General features: G+C 44.7%; 1 protein-coding gene across 2 annotated transcripts; it reads left to right on the top strand.

The window, feature by feature from the left end:
- The first annotated feature begins 4,200 nt into the window (after positions 1-4,200).
- On the top strand, positions 4,201-20,556 carry LOC106602229 (fatty-acid amide hydrolase 2-A). Of its 2 annotated transcripts, XM_014194742.3 has the most exons (11): positions 4,206-4,496; positions 5,587-5,669; positions 5,858-5,994; positions 6,585-6,794; positions 7,013-7,132; positions 13,833-13,968; positions 14,065-14,182; positions 18,442-18,561; positions 18,665-18,776; positions 19,025-19,213; positions 19,415-20,556. In XM_014194742.3, the coding sequence occupies exons 1-11, from the start codon at positions 4,305-4,307 to the stop codon at positions 19,639-19,641; spliced, it is 1,644 nt and encodes a 547-aa protein (XP_014050217.1). In that variant the 5' UTR covers positions 4,206-4,304; the 3' UTR covers positions 19,642-20,556. The 2 variants fall into 2 exon arrangements, with proteins under 2 accessions (XP_014050218.2, XP_014050217.1); XM_014194743.3 differs by lacking the exons at positions 13,833-13,968; positions 14,065-14,182; positions 18,442-18,561; ... (1 more) ...; positions 19,025-19,213; positions 19,415-20,556 and adding an exon at positions 13,100-13,805 and having other exon boundaries at positions 4,201-4,496.
- Positions 20,557-20,853: the final 297 nt, after the last annotated feature.

Genomic DNA, 20,853 nt, shown 5'->3' with positions numbered 1-20,853 from the left:
TGCTGTCTCTTCTCTCTTGGTGCTGGTCTCAACGTCTCCCAGGGTGTCTGCACTGACGTAGATATCCACAATCCTCTCCTCCATCTGACCTCTGTCAAATTTGACCTTCTGGTTCATATCTTCTTCATATCTGCTACTACAGCAAAAGTTCAAAGTATTTGTTGTCGGCAGCGGTCCTTTGAGGCATTGGCTGTAGCTATTGAGTAAAAAAACTGTCTACTTCCGTGAAGACACTCAAATTATATTTTTGAGTGAAAAGTAAGGTATTTGAATGAAAAAAAGCATGCCAGGTGTATGTTAAAGTAACTCTCAAGTGTTAAAATATTACCTATAATTTTTTTTAATATGACTGAAATAGTTTTAGTTCCAAAAAATTGTAAATAAGTACGTTATGTTAAAATGCTTTTCTGTGTTGGAAAGGTGTCACCCCAACAACAGAATGGGGCGTATACCAGTCGTAAAAATATTAACGTGAGTAGACTGCTGATTGGCCAGCTCATCCTCAGGAGGATGACATCATTCCTTATGAAGAAATAGAAAGCATTTTTTAAACGGTCAGTTTGAGATACAAGTTTGAAGTGGAGATATATATATTTTTTTGACATATTTTTTCTCCAATTTATGCTTTGGTCACAATTTCTAGTAAAGGATGAGTCAACAACATTATTTGGGTATGAGTTAACAGAATATTAACTTTGTGAGATTTTCACTGGACAGGTGTTCATTTATTGGTTTCTAACTTTATTGTTAGCCAAAGCAACACGAGTGGAAACCATTGAAGGAGCGAAGCTGCACAGATATTCCATGGCTCATCACATTCACGTTGTTCTGTATCGGTATGGTTAGTTTTCTGTCAGTGAAGGCTGGTGGGGGGAGCTATAGGAGGACGAGCTCATTGTAATGGCTGGAAAGGAATTGAGGTCCCGCCTCCTGCCTCTCTATTGGATGGTTTGTCTATCAATCAAGATGTGCAGGCTAATGAGAGATTGCTATTGGTGCTTGATAACCATTTCAGGCAGCTCACTCATCAGTAAAGATCAAGACCAAAGCATAATATCATGTGTTCTTTTAACTTCTTTAGACATTTCCACAAAGGAATAACTGTATTTTGAGCAGCCTATTCCTTCCTACTGCATGTTTGACAGGTAGGCCTTCACTGAAAGGGGCTGTTAAAAACCACTCTAAATTACTAAATAGTGCGTGTGTGCGTGTGTGTACTGTCTCTGCGGATGTGTGTCTCTGCGGGTCTGAATGGAGGAATCTGAAGCGTTGGACTGAGGAGTATCAAATTGTTGTTAGAGCTGTCCCTAAAGGTGCTATTCTTCTTTTAGGAGAATATAACAATACTCCAAGTGCAACTGTTGAGGATTTTGTAGCCTCAATACAATTAGAAGGAATTTACATTTTAAACTATAAATGTAATAACATGTACAGTGGGGCAAAAAAGTATTTAGTCAGCCACCAATTGTGCAAGTTCTCTCACTTAAAAAGATGAGAGAGGCCTGTCATTTTCATCATAGGTACACTTCAACTATGACAGACAAAATGAGAAAAATAAATCCAGAAAATCACATTGTAGGATTTTTAATGAATTTATTTGCAAATTATGGTGGAAAATAAGTATTTGGTAAATAACAAAAGTTTATCTCAATACTTTGTTATATACCCTTTGTTGGCAATGACACAGGTCAAATGTTTTCTGTAAGTCTTCACAAGGTTTTCACACACTGTTGCTGGTATTTTGGCCCATTCCTCCATGCAGATCTCCTCTAGAGCAGTGATGTTTTGGGGCTGTCGCTGGGCAACACGGACTTTCAACTCCCTCCAAAGATTTTCTATGGGGTTGAGATCTGGAGACTGGCTAGGCCACTCCAGGACCTTGAAATGCTTCTTACGAAGCCACTCCTTCGTTGCCCGGGCGGTGTGTTTGGGATCATTGTCATGCTGAAAGACCCAGACACGTTTCATCTTCAATGCCCTTGCTGATGGAAGGAGGTTTTCACTCAAAATCTCACGATACATGGCCCCATTCATTCTTTCCTTTACACGGATCAGTCGTCCTGGTCCCTTTGCAGAAAAACAGCCCCAAAGCATGATGTTTCCACCCCCATGCTTCACAGTAGGTATGGTGTTCTTTGGATGCAACTCAGCATTCTTTGTCCTCCAAACACGACGAGTTGAGTTTACCAAAAAGTTCTATTTTGGTTTCATCTGACCATATGACATTCTCCCAATCCTCTTCTGGATCATCCAAATGCTCTCTAGCAAACTTCAGACGGGCCTGGACATGTACTGGCTTAAGCAGGGGGACACGTCTGGCACTGCAGGATTTGAGTCCCTGGCGGCGTAGTGTGTTACTGATGGTAGGCTTTGTTACTTTGGTCCCAGCTCTCTGTAGGTCATTCACTAGGTCCCCCCGTGTGGTTCTGGGATTTTTGCTCACCGTTCTTGTGATCATTTTGACCCCACGGGGTAAGATCTTGCGTGGAGCCCCCCCAGATCGAGGGAGATTATCAGTGGTCTTGTATGTCTTCCATTTCCTAATAATTGCTCCCACAGTTGATTTCTTCAAACCAAGCTGCTTACCTATTGCAGATTCAGTCTTCCCAGCCTGGTGCAGGTCTACAATTTTGTTTCTGGTGTCCTTTGACAGCTCTTTGGTCTTGGCCATAGTGGAGTTTGGAGTGTGACTGTTTGAGGTTGTGGACAGGTGTCTTTTATACTGATAACAAGTTCAAACAGGTGCCATTAATACAGGTAACGAGTGGAGGACAGAGGAGCCTCTTAAAGAAGAAGTTACAGGTCTGTGAGAGCCAGAAATCTTGCTTGTTTGTAGGTGACCAAATACTTATTTTCCACCATAATTTGCAAATAAATTCATAAAAAATCCTACAATGTGATTTTCTGGATTTTTTTAAATCATTTTGTCTGTCATAGTTGAAGTGTACCTATGATGGAAATTACAGGGCTCTTTCATCTTTTTAAGTGGGAGAACTTGCACAATTGGTGGCTGACTAAATACTTTTTTGCCCCACTGTATATAAGGAAACTATGTCAATATGTTACTATTCCCTCTGCTAAAATGTACTGGAATGCAGCCCTAGGACAAGTGAACTGGAACAAAGTTTAGTTGTTATCTGGTAAATATTGTATATCTAATAAGGTGAAAGAAGTATCATACAAACTCATTCATAGAATCTACCCTGTAAAGACCTTTATTATACAGAGATTTAAAATAGCTATTGATAACAAATGTGTATTTTGTGATTGTGACCCAGACTCTTGACCATTTATTTTGGGACTGCTCTTATGTCAGAAGATTTTGGTGTAAGTTAGAAGATTTTATTTTAAAAGGAACAACTATTAATGTTAATTTGAAAGACTCTGATATTATGTTTTATTTTAAACCAAATGATATGGACCCTGATTTAACTTTCATTGTTAATTTGTTTATCTTTCATGGAAGATTCTTTGTCCATAAAATGAAGTGGGCAGAGAACAAACCCATTTTCACATTATTTAAGATAGAATTGAAATATTATTTTGAAATGATCAGTAAATGTAAAAACAAAAAAGCAATACGCACCATAAAAGTATTTAACAAATTGAAAATGAATCTTGATATGTAATACCCCTGTCTGTTAGGTTTTGTACTCTTGTTTGTATATTTCTTTTTTTTTTTTTGTATTTGTTGTGTTCATAATAAAAATAATTAATAATAAAAAAAATCGTTGGACTGAGATGTTTGCTTCTATCTAGTGGTGGTAAACGGAACAACGACACTGCAAAGACAGCGCTTGCTGCTGCAATAAACTGTATAACAACAATGTAATGTAATTGTATCTCTGTGTAGTTTCAGCAGATAAGACCGTTTTCATTTTGATTGTGCCCTGACAACAAAAATATTGCAGTTTTGAAAAGTGCAGTAACAGCAGTCAACTGTGGTGTTTTGGACGCAGTAATTGCAGAATAACTGCATTGTACTGCAGTTGAACTGCAGTTATACTGCACTCTAATTGCAGTTACACAGCAAAATTACTGCAGTAAAAAAAAAAGTGTTTTATGCATACTGTAGTTATACTGCACTCTGACTGCATTCTTTCTTCCGTAGAGGTGATATAACATATCTGATTGTACGGGGTCACCTACGGAAATTCCAGCTAACTTTCATACAAGAAACAGGCAGAGGTTAATTTTATTATAGCACCCCCGTTGCATTCTGGGAGAGTGGATAGAGACTGAGCAGTGGATCTTTTTTTAGTGAATCTCATGTCGAAATAGCTCGTCTTCCGCTATCGGTAGTAATGGCGCTGACACGGTTCGAACGGTTCCTGGCCTCGATGCTGCGGGGAGCGGTCGGGATGCTGTTTGCCGTCTTCCAGCTGCTCGCTCCGCGGCGGGGAGCCGACAGGTCGGTGAGGAGGCTCCCACCAATCACCAACCCACTGTTGAGGGTCCCGGCGATGCAGCTCGCCCGCATGATTCGACGGAGAGAGGCAGGTGAACTTTATTAAAGTGTTGTTAGATCGTTAAATGCGACCCGGTAGATCGTGACATAACGTGTATTCATATAGATATGGCCGGGATAAATTAAGAACTGCCAGTTGCTTGTTTTATTATGCATCGCAGCTCAGAATGTTTAGGGAAGAGAAAGATGCTGCAAAGTGACTCGGTGGCACTGACGAATGCTGGGATATGTAGGCTGGTAGTAACTCACGACAGTAGTTTACTGACATAGTAGTTTAATGTACTTAGTACCTAATAGTACTTGTATTACTCTGGGCCTACTTGAATAAAGTAGCCTATTGAATTAGCATTTCATATAAAATACATTCAAGTTGGTTGTGTTTTCAAACACATCCTGTCACATCCCAGAGGATATACTGTAGTTTGGTTCCCTATTCCATACAGGGCTCTGTTCAAAAGCAGTACACTACATAATAAGGTACCAGTTGGGACACAGGTTTGTGTGGATTTTGATGGTTGAGCCGGGCTCCCTGTTGAGAGGGATTTACTTCTAGAACGTAAACAATAGTGGCAGGGGGCCACATAGAGCCACCGGAGGGGACTTTACTTCACCTGCACAAAGGTCACTGTAGTCAGAGGAGGCTACATCCCAAATGGCAACCAGTGACCTATATAGTGCACTACTTTTGACCAAGGCCCATAGGGTTCTGGTTGAAAGTAGTACACTACAAAGGGAATATTCTGCCATTTTGGGATAGAGACAGAAACAATAGGAACTCTTTCCCCTACTCCTGTTCTCTCTCTGCTATGTAACGTAACAGTGTTTTGAACATCTGGAAAATATCACTATACATCCTGCCAATTGTACTCTCAGAAAAGCTTTTTACAGTGTTTACAGGGTACAAGAATAGACATATTCATCCTAAATATTCACGGTTGTGCTTCTCAGTTCTTTTTTTGGATTGATCATGTTTGTATCCCAAATGGCGTCCTATTCCCTATGTAATGCACTACTTCTGGTCAAAGGTAGTGCACTAACAGGGAATAGGGTGGCATTTGGGGCATAGAGCATATCTTGATGAATCAGACTAATTTATATAATTGCCCCTGTTCTCTCAGGTAACCAGTGTGGAGGTGGTACAGACCTACATAGACCGCATCCAAGAGATTAACCCTCTCATCAATGCCATGGTCAAAGACAGGTGAGAGAGAGTGTGTGTGTGTGTGTGGGAGATAGAGAGGACACCTACTTTCACTGTGCATTTCAAGTCAAGCCACACTCCCTTCATCTCTTACCTCCTATTCTCTGTCCGTCCCTCCTACCACCCCTCTCTCTCTCTCTCTCTCCCCCCCCCTATCCCCCTCTCCTCCCTCCACCCATCTCTCTCAGATTTTCATTGGCCCTGCAGGAGGCAGCCCAGGTGGATAAGCTGATAGAGGAGGAGACAGGAGGAGAGGATGTTCTGGAGGACAGGCTTCCTCTACTGGGTGTCCCTTTCACTGTGAAAGAGGCCTTCTCTCTCCAGGGTAGGCTGCTAATGCTACTCCTTCTAATTATGGTTAGAATAGAGTCACTTTATTTCTATATACCCTGGTACTCTGGTAAATAGGGTCACTGCCCTGACCTGCAGCAGTACTGCTATCAGTTGTATTTCAATATTTGATATAACGTTTGGTGCTAAAGTATGGAGTCTTGCATCCAGGGTAGGCTACTAATGCTACTTATAGTGAGGATAATATGATCAACATGGCCAATACCCTGACCTGTAGTTGTGTCTGTGCTGCAATCAGTGTTCTTTCCCCACTGGTTGTCCTTGATGCAAAGTTTGTTGCAAAAGTCTATCTGTGTCTGTGCCATTCCCTCACTCTCAAGGTCTAAACCTGCTGAAATTGGAAACCTACTGAACTACTACAGTTGAAATAGAAGCCTTGTTTGTTCCAATGCCTTGTTCACTGTCCACATTTACCCTCTCTCTCTCTCTCTTTCCCTTTCTCTCTCTCTTTCCCTTTCTCTCTCTCTTTCCCTTTCTCTCTCTCTTTCTCTCTCTCTTTCCCTTTCTCTTTCTCTCTCTCTCTTTCTCTCTCTCTTTCTTTCTCTCTCTTTCTTTTCTCCCCAGGTATGCCTAACTCCACAGGGCTGGTGTCACGGCGGGGGGTGATTTCAGCAACGGACGCGCCCCCGGTGGCTCTGCTGAAGAGGGCAGGGGCCATTCCTCTGGGGGTGACTAACTGTAGTGAGCTCTGCATGTGGCTTGAGTCCCATAACCGCCTGTATGGAATCACCAACAACCCATACGACCTGGAGAGAATACCAGGAGGAAGCTCCGGTTAGTTACACCGCTGTCATTGTCGAATGGAATAGAATGTATGGAATCCAATGAAATGGAAAGGCAACAGAATGTTTGGAATACGGTGGAACAGAGTAGGAGTAGATAATAGAATGATACCTTTACTGTCAACCTTCACTATATTGTTGTATGTCAGTGTGACTCCAAGTGTTACTACCATCTAGTATGACCTTTATCTCTCTGTTTGTCTCTCTCAGGAGGGGAGGGCAGTATTTTGGGGGGCGGTGGTTCAGTGATAGGGGTTGGCTCAGATGTTGGGGGCAGTATTCGCATCCCAGCATTCTTCAACGGCATCTTCGGCCACAAGCCAACATCAGGTGAGGGCGTCCAGTCTGACACCTGTGTGTGTGTGTGTGTGCGTTGTGTGCATGGAGGTTTGTATCTATCCCACGTTGTAGAGAGACACATCCTGTGTGTGTGTGTGTGTGTGTTGTGTGTATGGAGGTTTGTATCTATCCCGCGTTGTAGAGAGACACATCCTGTGTGTGTGTGTGTGTGTGTGTGTGTGTGTTGTGTGTATGGAGGTTTGTATCTATCCCGCGTTGTAGAGAGACACATCCTGTGTGTGTGTGAAACGCTCACACCAATCTGCTGTCTCTGTAGGATGTAACGGGGCCAGTTCCTTCTAATCATGCGTGTGGTTGTGTTTAATTGCAGGTGTGTGTGTATTTTAATATTTGGTATTTTATTAGTATCCCCATTAGCTGTTGCAAAAGCAGCAGCTACTCTTCCTGGGGTCCACACAAAACAGAAAACATAATACAGAATGACATAATACAGAACATCATTAGACAGGAACAGCTCAAGGACAGAACTACATACATTTAAAAAGGGCACACAGCCTACATATCAATACATATCAATACAAACACAAAAACTATCTAGGTCAAATAGGGGAGAGGCATTGTGCCGTGAGGTGTTGCTTTATCTGTTTTTTTAAACCAGGTTTGCTGTTCATTTGAGCAACAGAGTTCCATTGAATAATGGCTCTATGTAATACTGTAGACTTTTTTGAATTTGTTGTGGATTTGGGGACTGTGAAAAGACCCCTGGTGGCATTTTTTTTAATATATATATATTTTCTCACCATTATTTAACCTGGTAGGCTAGTTGAGAACAAGTTCTCATTTGCAACTGCTACCTGGCCAAGATAAAGCATAGCAATTCGACACATCAACAACACAGAGTTAAACATGGAATAAACAAAACATACAGTCAATAATACAGTAGAAAAAAAGAAAACAAAATTCTATATACAGTGAGTGCAAATGAGGTAAGATAAGGGAGTTAAGGCAATAAATAGGCCATGGTGGCGAAGTAATTACAATATAGCAATTAAACACTGGAACGGTAGATGTGCAGAAGATGAATGTGCAAGTGGAGATACTGGGGTGTAAAGGAGCAAGATAAATGAATACAGTATGGGGATGAGGTAGATAGATGGGCCGTTTACAGACGGGCTATGTACAGGTGCAGTGATCTGTGAGCTGCTCTGACAGCTGGTGCTTAAAGCTAGTGAGGGAGATATGAGTCTCCAGCTTCAGGGATTTTTGCAGTTCGTACCAGTCATTGGCAGAAGAGAACTGGAAGGAAAGTTGACGAAAGGAGGAATTGGCTTTGGGGGTGACCAGTGAGACATACCTGCTGGAGCGCGTGCTACGAGTGGGTGCTGCTATGGTGACCAGTGAGCTGAGATAAGGCGGGGCTTTACCTAGCAGAGACTTGTAGATAACCTGTAGCAAGTGGGTTTGGCGACGAGTATGAAGCGAGGGCCAACCAACGAGAGCGTACAGGTCGCAGTGGTGGGTAGTGTATGGGGCTTTGGTGACAAAACAGATGGCACTGTGATAGACTGCATCCAATTTGTTGAGAAGAGTGTTGGAGGCTATTTTATAGATGACATTGTCGAGGATCGGTAGGGTAGGATGGTTAGTTTTACGAGGGTATGTTTGGCAGCATGAGTGAAGGATGCTTTGTTGCGATATAGGAAGCTGATTCTAGATTTAATTTTGGATTGGAGATGCTTAATGTGAGTCTGGAAGGAGAGTTTACAATCTAACCAGACCCCTAGGTATTTTTAGTTGTCCAGAGCCGTCCAGAGTAGTGATGCTGGACTGGCGGGCAGGTGCGGGCAGTGATCGGTTGAATAGCATGCATTTAGTTTTACTTGCGTTTAAGAGCAGTTGGAGGCCACGGAAGGAGAGTTGTATGGCATTGAAGCTCGTCTGGAGGTTAGTTAACACAGTGTCCAAAGAGGGGCCAGAAGTATACAGAATGGTGTCATCTGCGTAGAGGTGGATCAGAGAATCACCAGCAGCAAGAGTGACATCATTGATGTATACAGAGAAGAGAGTCGGCCTGAGAATTGAACCCTGTGGCACCCCCATAGAGACTGCCAGAGGTCCGGACAACAGGCCCTCTGATTTGACACACTGAACTCTGTCAGAGAAGTAGTTGGTGAACCAGGCGAGGCAATTATTTGAGAAACCAAGACTGTCGAGTCTGCCAATAAGAATGTGGTGATTGACAGAGTCGAAAGCCATGGCCAGGTCGATGAATACGGCTGCACAGTAATGTCTCTTATCGATGGCGGTTATGATATCGTTTAGGACCTTGTGCGTGGCTGAGGTGCACCCGTGACCAGCTCGGAAACCAGATTGCATAGCGGAGAAGGTACGTTGGGATTCGAAATGGTCGGTAATCATGTTTGTTAACTTGGCTTTCGAAGACCTTTCAAAGACAGGGTAGGATAGATATAGGTCTTTAGCAGTTTGGGTCTAGAGTGTCACCCCCTTTGAAGAGGGGGAATGAGCGCGGCAGCTTTCCAATCTTTGGGAATCTCAGACGATACGAAAGAGAGGTTGAACAGGCTAGAAATAGGGGTTGCAACAATTTCGGCAGATAATTTTAGAAAGAGAGGGTCCAGATTGTCTAGCCCGGCTGATTTGTTGGGGTCCAGATTTTGCAGCTCTTTCAGAACATCAGCTATCTGGATTTGGGTGACGGGGAAATGGTGGGGGCTTGGGCGGGTTGCTGTGGAGGGTGCCGGGCAGTTGACTGGGGTAGGGGTAGCCAGGTGGAAAGCATGGCCAGCCGTAGAAAAATGCTTATTGAAGTTCTCAATTATAGTGGATTTATCGGTGGTGACAGTGTTTCCTAGCCTCAGAGCAGTGGGCAGCTGGGAGGAGGTGCTCTTATTCTCCATGGACTTTAGTGTCCCAGAATTTTTTGAGTTTGTACTACAGGATGCACATTTTTGTTTGAAAAAGCTAGCCTTAGCTTTCCTAACTGCCTGTGTGTATTTGTTCCTAACTTCCCTGAAAAGTTGCATATCACGGGGGCTATTCGATGCTAATGCAGAACGCCACAGGGTGTTTTTGTGCTGGTCAAGGGCAGTCAGGTCTGGAGTGAACCAAGGACTATATCTATTCCTAGTTCTACATTTTTTTGAACTGAGCATGCTTATTTAAGATGGTGAGGAAGACACTTTTAAAGAACAACCAGGCATCCTCTACTGACGGGATGAGGTCAATGTCATTCCAGGATACCCCCGCCAGGTCTATTAGAAAGGCCTGCTCGCAGAAGTGTTTTAGGGAGCGTTTGACAGTGATGAGGGGTGGTCGTTTGATCGCAGACCCATTATTAGTGGCATGACTGGTGGGGTAAGTGTGTGTGTCTGAGCTGTGTGTACAGTGCATTTGGAAAGTATTCAGACCCCTTCCTTTTTTCCACATGTTGTTACGTTACAGCCATGTTCTAAAATGTATTAAATATTTTTTCCCCTCATCAATCTACACACAACACCCCATAATGTTGAAGTGACCACAGGTTTTTAGAAATGTTTGCAAATGTATACTAAAAACTACATAAGTATTTACACTCTTTGCTATGAGACTTAAAATGGAGCTCAGGTGCATCCTGTTTCCATTGATCATCCTTGAGATGTTTCTACTTTCTTGATTCGAGTCCACCTGTGGTAAATTAAATTGATTGAGCATGATTTGTAAAGGCACACATCTGTCTATATAAGGTCAGACAGTTGACAGTGCATGTCAGAGCAAAAACCAAGCCATGAAGTGGAAGGAATTGTCCATAGAGCTCCGAGACAGGATTGTGTCCAGGCACAGATCTGGGGAAAGGTACCAACATTTTCAGCATTGAAGATCCCCAAAACACAGTGGCCTCCATCATTCTTAAATGGAAGATGTTTGGCACCACCAAGACTCATCCTAGAGCTGGCCGCCCGGCAAAACTGAGCAATTGGGGGAGAAAAGCCTTTGTCAGGGATGTTTCCAAGAACACAATGGTCACTCTTACAGAACTCCAGAGTTCCTCTGTGGAGATGCGAGAACATTCTAGAAGGACAACCATCTATGCAGCACTCCACCATTCAGGCCTTTATGGTAGAGTGGTCAAACGGAAGCCACTCCTCAGTAAAAGGCACATGACAGCCCAATTGGAGTTTGCTAAAAGGCACCTAAAGGACTATCAGACCATGAGAAACAAAATTCTCTGGTCTGATGAAACCAAGATTGAACTGTTTGGCCTGAATGCCAAGAGTCATATCTGGAGGAATCTGGCACCATCCCTACAGTGAAGCATGGTTATGACAGCATAATGCTGTGGGGATGTTTTTCAGTGGCAGGGACTGGGAGACTAGTCAGGATCGAGGGAAAGATAAACAGAGCAAAGTGCAGAGAGATCAAAACCTGCTCCAGAGTGCTCAGGACCTCAAACGGGGGCCAAGGTTCACCTTCCAACAGGACAACGACCCTAAGCACACAGCCAAGACAATGCAAGAGTGGCTATGGGACAAGTCACTGAATTACATTTTTACATTTACGTCATTTAGTAGACGCTCTTATCCAGAGCGACTTACAGATTGGTGCATTCACCTTATGATATCCAGTGGAACAACCACTTTACAATAGTACATCTATATCTTTTTCTTTTTTGGGGGGGGGGGGTTAGAAGGATTACTTTATCCTATCCCAGGTATTCCTTAAAGAGGTGGGGTTTCAGGTGTCTACGGAAGGTGGTGATTGACTCCGCTGTCCTGGCGTCATGAGGGAGCTTGTTCCACCATTGGGGTGCCAGAGCAGCGAACAGTTTTGACTGGGCTGAGCGGGAACTGTGCTTCCGCAGAGGTAGGGGGGCCAGCAGGCCAGAGGTGGATGAACGCAGTGCCCTTGTTTGGGTGTAGGACCTGATCAGAGCCTGAATGTCCTTGAGTGGCCCAGCAAGAGCCCGGACTTGAACCCTATCGAACATCTCTGGAGAGACCTGAAAATAGCTATGCAGTGATGCTCCCCATCCAACCTGAAAGAGCTTGAGAGGATCTGCAGAAAAAAATGGGAGAAACTCCCCAAATACAGGTGTGCCAAGCTTCTAGCGTCATACCCAAGAAGACTCAAGGCTGTAATTGCTGCCAAAGGTGCCTCAACAGAGTATTGAGTAAATGGTCTGAATACTTATGTAATTCAGATATTTGTATTTTTTTATTTTTTTATACATTAGCGAACATGTCTAAAAACCTGTTTTTGCTTTGTCATTATGGGGTATTGTGTGTAGATTGTTGAGGGGAAACCAACTACTTAATCTGGTTTAGAATAAGGCTCTAACGTGACAAAATGTAGGAAAGGTTAAGGGGTCTGAATACTTTCCGAATGCACTGAATGTTGACTATGTAAACAATTTGGGATTTTCAACACAATGCTTCTTATAAAAAAGAAGAAGTGATGCAGTCAGTCTCTCCTCAACTGTTAGCCAAGAGAGACTGGCATGCATAGTATTTACATCAGCCCTCTGATTACAATGAGCTTCAGCTTAACTAGGTCTTTCTTTGCAACACTTGACCACATAATTGGACAATAATCAAGATCAGACAAAACTAGAGCCTGCAGGATCTTCTTTGTGTAGTGTGGTGTCAAAAAAGCAGAGCATCTCTTTATTACAGACAGACCTCTCCCCATCTTTACAACCATTGAATCTGTATGTTTTGACCATGACAGTTTACAATCTAAGGTAACACCAAGTAATTTAGTCTCCTCAACTTGTTCAACAGCCACACCATTCATTACCAGATTCAGCTGAGGTCTACAACTTAGGGACTGATTGGTACTAAATACAATGCTCTTAGCTTTAGAGATGTTCTGGACCCGTTTATTACTGGCCACCCGTTCCAAAGCTGACTGCAACTCTTTGATAAGGGTTTCAGTGACTTCATTATCTGTGGTTGCTGATGTGTATATGGTTTAATCACTTCTCCTCTCTCTACAGTGTAGGTGTAGTATCTAACGTGGGTCAGTTCTCCTCTCTCTACAGTGTAGGTGTAGTATCTAACGTGGGTCAGTTCTCCTCTCTCTACAGTGTAGGTGTAGTATCTAACGTGGGTCAGTTCTCCTCTCTCTACAGTGTAGGTGTAGTATCTAACGTGGGTCAGTTCTCCTATCTCTACAGTGTAGGTGTAGTATCTAACGTGGGTCAGTTCTCCTCTCTCTACAGTGTAGGTGTAGTATCTAACGTGGGTCAGTTCTCCTCTCACTACAGTGTAGGTGTAGTATCTAACGTGGGTCAGTTCTCCTCTCACTACAGTGTAGGTGTAGTATCTAACGTGGGTCAGTTCTCCTCTCACTACAGTGTAGGTGTAGTATCTAACGTGGGTCAGTTCTCCTCTCACTACAGTGTAGGTGTAGTATCTAACGTGGGTCAGTTCTCCTCTCACTACAGTGTAGGTGTAGTATCTAACGTGGGTCAGTTCTCCTCTCTCTACAGTGTAGGTGTAGTATCTAACGTGGGTCAGTTCTCCTCTCTCTACAGTGTAGGTGTAGTATCTAACGTGGGTCAGTTCTCTCTCTCTCTACAGTATAGGTGGAGTATCTAACGTGGGTCAGTTCTCCTATCTCTCTCTTTTCTCTCTGTAGGTGTAGTATCTAACGTGGGTCAGTTCTCCTCTCTCTTTTTCTCTCTGTAGGTGTAGTATCTAACGTGGGTCAGTTCTCCTCTCTCTTTCGATAGGTGTAGTATCTAACGGGGGTCAGTTCCCCCCGCCCTCGGGGCAGCAGCCTGGTTTCCTGTGTACAGGCCCAATGTGTCGCTACGCCCAGGACCTGCTGCCCATGCTCAGAGTTATGGGAGGAGCCAACGCTGACAGGTACAGAGGGACAACAACAACATGCACAGATACACAATGACTACACGTTAATAACACCCAGATATGACCATGTCTTCTCTCCCTCCCCCTCTGCAGGTTGTCTCTGTCATCTGAGGTGGATCTGAAGAGACTACGGTTCTTCTCTGTTCCTCACGATGGAGGCTCTCCTCTGGTGTCTCCTGTCGACCAGCAGCTAGTCCTGGCTCAGAGGAGGGTGAGAGAGAGGGGGGAGGGAGACAGGAGAGTTCCTCTGGTGTCTCCTGTCGACCAGCAGCTAGTCCAGGCTCAGAGGAGGGTGAGAGAGGGAGGAGGAGAGGGGTGGGAGACAGGAGAGTTCCTCTGGTGTCTCCTGTCGACCAGCAGCTAGTTCTGGCTCAGAGGAGGGTGAGAGAGGGAGGGGGAGGAGGGGAGGGAGACAGGAGAGTTCCCCAGGTGTCTCCTGTCGACCAGCAGCTAGTCCAGGCTCAGAGGAGGGTGAGAGAGAGAGGGGGAGGAGGGGAGGGAGGGAAAGAGGAGAGTTCCCCTGGTGTCTCCTGTCGACCAGCAGCTAGTCCAGGCTCAGAGGAAGGTGAGAGAGAGAGGGGGAGGAGGGGAGGGAAACAGGAGAGTTCCCCTGGTGTCTCCTGTCGACCACCAGCTAGTCCAGGCTCAGAGGAAGGTGAGAGAGAGAGGGGGAGGAGGGGAGGGAAACAGGAGAGTTCCTCTGGTGTCTCCTGTCGACCAGCAGCTAGTCCAGGCTCAGAGGAGGGTGAGGGAGAGAGAGGGGGGTGAGTTGGAGAAAGAAAGGGGGGAGATTTTTTATTTGTTTTTCACCATTATTTAACCAGGTAGGCAAGTTGAGAACAAGTTCTCATTTACAATTGCGACCTGGCCAAGATAAAGCAAAGCAGTTTGACAACGTACAACAACACAGAGTTACACATGGAGTAAAACAAATATACAGTCAATAATACAGTAGAAAAATAAGTCTATGTACAATGTGAGCAAATGAGGTGAGATAAGGGAGGTAAAGGCAAAAAAAAGTCCATGGTGGCAAAGTAAATAAAATATAGCAAGTAAAACACTGGAATGGTAGATTTGTAGTAGAAGAAAGTGCAAAGTAGCAATAGAGATAATGGGGTGCGAAGGAGCAAAATAAAATAAATAAATACAGTAGGGGAAGGGGTAGTTGTTTGGGCTAAATTATAGATGGGTTATGTACAGGTGCAGTGATCTGTGAGCTGCTCTGACAGCTGGTGCTTAAAGCTAGTGAGGGAGATAAGTGTTTCCAGTTTCAGAGATTTTTGTAGTTCGTTCCGGTCATTGGCAGCAGAGAACTGGAAAGAGAGACGGCCAAAGGAGGAATTGGCTTTGGGGGTGACCAGAGAGATATACCTGCTGGAGCGCGTGCTACAGGTGGGTGCTGCTATGGTGACCAGTGAGCGGAGATAAGGGGGGACTTTACCTAGCAGGGTGTTGTAGATGACCTGGAGCCAGTGGGTTTGGCGACGAGTATGAAGCGAAGGCCAGCCAACGAGAGCGTACAGGTCGCAGTGGTGGGTAGTATATGGGGCTTTGGTGACAAAACGGATGGCACTGTGATAGACTGCATCCAGTTTGTTGAGTAGGGTATTGGAGGCTATTTTGTAAATGACACCGCCAAAGTCGAGGATCGGTAGGATAGTCAGTTTTACAAGGGTATGTTTGGCAGCATGAGTGAAGGATGCTTTGTTGCGAAATAGGAAGCCAATTCTTGATTTAACTTTGGATTAGAGATGTTTGATGTGAGTCTGGAAGGAGAGTTTACAGTGTAACCAGACACCTAGGTATTTGTAGTTGTCCACATATTCTAAGTCAGAACCGTCCAGAGTAGTGATGCAGGACAGGCGGGTAGGTGCAGGCAGCGATCGGTTGAAGAGCATGCATTTAGTTTTACTTGTATTTAGGAGAAGTTGGAGGCCACGGAAAGAGAGTTGTATGGCATTGAAGCTCGTCTGGAGGGTTGTTAACACAGTGTCCAAAGAAGGGCCAGAAGTATACAGAATGGTGTCGTCTGCGTAGAGGTGGATCAGAGACTCACCAGCAGCAAAAGCGACATCATTGATGTATACAGAGAAAAGAGTTGGCCCAAGAATCGAACCCTGTGGCACCCCCATAGAGACTGCCAGAGGTCCGGACAACAGGCCCTCCGATTTGACACACTGAACTCTATCAGAGAAGTAGTTGGTGAACCAGGTGATGCAATCATTAGAGAAACCAAGGCTATTGAGCCTGCCGATGAGGATGTGGTGATTGACAGAGTCGAAAGCTTTGGCCAGGTCAATGAAAACGGCAGGACAGTATTGTTTCTTATCGATGGCGGTTACGATATCGTTTAGGACATTGAGCGTGGCTGAGGTGCACCCGTGACCAGCTCTGAAACCAGATTGCATAGGGGAGAAGGTGTGGTGGGATTCGAAATGGTCGGTAATCTGTTTGTTGACTTGGCTTTCGAAGACCTTAGAAAGGCAGGGTAGGATGGATATAGGTCTATAGCAATTTGGGTCAAGAGTGTCCCCTCCTTTGAAGAGGGGGATGACAGCAACTGCTTTCCAATCTATGGGAATCTCAGACGACACGAAAGAGAGGTTGAACAGGCTAGTAATAGGGGTTGCAATAATTTCAGCAGATAATTTTAGAAAGAAAGGGTCCAGATTGTCTAGCCCGGCTGATTTGTAGGGGTCCAGATTTTGCAGCTATTTCAGAACATCAGCTGAATGGATTTGGGAGAAGGAGAAATGGGGAAGGCTTGGGTGAGTAGCTGTGGGGGGTGCAGTGCTGTTGACTGCAGTAGGGGTAGCCAGGTGGAAAGCATGGCCAGCCGTAGAAAAATGCTTATTGAAATTCTCAATTATAGTGGGTTTATCGGTGGTGACAGTGTTTCCTATCCTCAGTGCAGTTGGGAGGAGGTGTTCTTATTCTCCATGGACTTTACAATGTCCCAGAACTTTTTTGAATTTGTGTTGCAGGAAGCACATTTCTGCTTGAAAAAGCTAGCCTTAGCTTTTCTAACTGCCTGTGTATATTGGTCTCTAACTTCCCTGAAAAGTTGCATATCACGGGGGCTGTTTGATGTTAATGCAGAACGCCATAGGATGTTTTTGTGTTGGTTAAGGGCAGTCAGGTCTGGGGAGAACCAAGGGCTATACCTGTTCCTGGTTCTAAATTTCTTGAATGGGGCATGCTTATATAAGATGGTGAGGAAGGCATTTAAAAAAAATAACCAGGCATCCTCTACTGACGAGATGAGGTCAATATCCTTCCAGGATACCAGGGCCAGGTCGATTAGAAAGGCTTGCTCGCTGAAATGTTTCCGGGAGCGTTTGACAGTGATGAGTGGAGGTCGTTTGACCGTAGACCCATTACGGATGCAGGCAATGATCGCTGAGATCTTGGTTGAAAACAGCAGAGGTGTATTTAGAGGGCAAATTGGTTAGGATGATATCTATGAGGGTGCCAGTGTTTACGGCTTTGGTGTAGTACCTGGTGGGTTCATTAATAATTTGTGTGAGATTGAGGGCGTCAAGCTTGGATTGTAGGATGGCTGGGGTGTTAAGCATGTCCCAGTTTAGGTCACCTAGTAGCACGAGCTCTGAAGATAGATGGGGGGCAATCAGTTCACATATGGTGTCCAGAGCACAGCTGGGGGCAGAGGGTAGTCTATAGCAGGCGGCAACGGTGAGAGACTTGTTTTTAGAGAGATGGATTTTTAAAAGTAGAAGTTCAAATTGTTTGGGTACAGACCTGGATAGTAGGACAGAACTCTGCATGCTATCTCTGCAGTAGATTGCAACACCGCCCCCTTTGGCCGTTCTATCTTGTCTGAAAACGTTGTAATGAGGGATGAAGATTTCAGAGTTTTTGGTGGACATCCTAAGCCAGGATTCAGACACGGCTAGGACATCCGGGTTGGCAGAGTGTGCTAAAGCAGTGAATAAAACAAACTTAGGGAGGAGGCTTCTAATGTTAACATGCATGAAACCAAGGCTATTACGGTTACAGAAGTCATCAAAAGAGGGCGCCTGGGGAGTAGGAGTGGAGCTAGGCACTGCAGGGCCTGGATTCACCTCTACATCACCAGAGGAACAGAGAAGTATAAGGATAAGGGTACAGCTAAAAGCTATAAGAATTGGTCGTCTGTGACGTCCGGAATAAAGAGAAAAAGGAGCAGGGTTCTGGGGGCGATAAAATAGCTTCATGGTATAATACAGACAAAGGTATGGTAGGATGTGAGTACAGTGGAGGTAAACCTAGGCATTTAGTGATGATGAGAGAGATATTGTCTCTAGAAACATTGAAACCATAAACCAGATAGATAGAGGGAGGTAGAGAGAGAGGAGATAAGAGACGAGGGAAAGGGTTGAATCAGGAGAGACAGAGGAAGATTAGAAGATGGAAATAAAGAGAGGGAGGGAGAGAACATTAGAGAATTCAGTGTCACCATGTCTTCCCCAGGTGGTAGAGCGTCTAGAGGCAGACCTGGGGGTCAAAGTTCAGCAGCTGAAGATTCCTCAGCTCAAATACTCCTTCCAGATCTGGAGTGCGATGATGGGAGCCCCGGGGAAGGATGGAAAGGTGTGTATCTATTTGTGTGTGTTTTGGCTTGTCTCTGAGTGCATGGTGAGTGCTTGAATGTATAGTATTGCCTTAATGGTCTATATGCCTGTTCGTCCAACAGAAGCCCACATCGTTTGCAGAGCTGATGTCTGACCATGGGAAGAAGGTGTGGCCTCTTTGGGAGATGGCTAAGTGGACTGTGGGACTCTCCAAGCACACTGTGGCTGCTATAGGTATGTGATGGTGTGTAATGGTTATGTGATGGTGTGTAATGGTTATGTGATGGTTTAAGGACATGTAGTAGGCCTCCCCTACTTCTCTGTTCCTCCCTCCTTTTCTCTCTCTCCCTGTCCCCCTCTCCCTTGTCAACTATGTCATGTTGTCTGTAACTGGGGATAATGTTATATTGTCTTTCATTTAACTCGGTGCTCTTGAATGTGGGGCACATTGCTGTAAATGACATAACCAGAACTCCCCTCAGGTCTGGTCCTGGTAGAGATGTTCCAGAGGGCCCAGCCCACCCAGTTCATCCTGCAGCAGAAGGAATCTCTCCAGAAGGACCTGGAGGAACTGTTGGGGACAGACGGGGTGCTGCTCTACCCCTCTCACCCCCACCTCGCCCCCAAACACCACCATCCCCTCTTCACCCCCTTCAACTTCTCCTACACTGGTCAGTGGTGCTTTAGCTAGCATGGTGTCAGTGGTGGAAGGTGGGTAGTAGTTTTCAGAGCCTCGGATGAGCTTTACCTGGTCAGGAAAATATCTAACCCTAAATGATGACAGCCCTTGCCTGAAGTACAGTTCCTAAACTTTTTTTGGTGTCAACATTTTAATCAGCTCTGACACTGTACCCCTCTCTCATCCCTCACAGGTATCTTTAACATTCTGGGTCTTCCGGTGACCCAGTGTCCGTTGGGGCTGAGCGCGGAGGGTTTACCCTTGGGACTGCAGCTGGTAGTGGGGAAGCAGCAGGACCGTCTCTCTCTGGCCACCGCTGTGTTCCTGGAGAAGACCTTCGGAGGTTGGAGAGACCCGGGGAGCATCGCCACTGCCACCACTCGGCTAGATACCTCGCGCGGGATGTCAACAACCACATAGTGAATATACAGAGATGTTTATTCTGAGATTAATGAAAGTCCTAGAAGACAAAGGAATGTATGCTCAGACACAGAAAGGCAGACGCACTCACACTGTCTCTTTGCACATGCCGTCCTGTCAGTCGTCCAGCCTTCTCATAAGTTCTTTAAGAACAGACTATCGCTAGGTTACTGAGTCACTCGTCCACTACACTATGTCTGTTGTGTCTTCGTCACAAAGTGCCCTATGCTTGTCCAAAGAGCCTTTATGTGTCCAGTCGTTGTGTGTACCTGGCTTGTGTCCCAAATGACTCCCTATATAGTGCCCTACATTTGACCAGAGCCCTATTCCCTTCATAGTGCTCTATATTTGACCAGAGCCCTATTCCCTACATAGTGCCCTACATTTGACCAGAGCCCTATTCCCTACATAGTGGACTACTTCTGACCAGAGCCCTATTCCCTTCATAGTGCACTACTTACATATTGCACTACTATGGGTCCTGGTCAAAAGTAGTGCACTATGTTGGGAATAGGGTGCCATTTGGGATGCAGATTGTGACTGTCCGACAGCTATATGTTGCGTCAGGTTTTTTTTTGTGTGTAATGTCCAATAAGGTTTTCTCTCTGTACACTGTATTTGTCCACAACTAAAGAGACGTTGGAACCTTATTGGAGAGAGAATGTATTATGACAGTGTAATGTGTTATGGTGTAATCCATGTTAAAATGACGGGCATTGATGGGTGATATGACTGGCACTTTTTCAACAAGTTAAAAGGTTAACGTGATCTACTGTATAAAGACATGTGCATATTATGATCATTTGAAAGGATGTCTTTGTGATAATGTTTGATATTAAATGTTAATGGTTACTGTCCTACTACAATTATGCCAGAACAAATATTATAATAAACTGCACATTATACCGAGGACAACATTGTATTTCCTAAGTGTCTTTTTGACATTTTCTCCGTGAAACTGACCACTATATTTCCCCCTAGGAGCAATGGTACACTACAGACTGGTTTCCCGGACACAGATTAAGCAATTGAGCATGCTTGTAAATCCAAGAGTGGCCTTAATCTGTATCCGGGAAACCGACCCACAATCTCAGAAATGTAGGCTAATCTTTTCTGCTGACAATGTCTTCTTCAATTTGACCACCAGGGGGTGTATATGCTCCAATTACATTTTATCAATAGCGTAGAATGTCCGGTTGTCATTGCAAAGGT

Source organism: Salmo salar, chromosome 04 (assembly GCF_965601325.2).
Source record: "Salmo salar chromosome 04, fSalSal1, whole genome shotgun sequence".
Taxonomy (NCBI): domain Eukaryota; kingdom Metazoa; phylum Chordata; class Actinopteri; order Salmoniformes; family Salmonidae; genus Salmo; species Salmo salar.
This window is presented reverse-complemented; position numbering and strand designations above follow the sequence as displayed.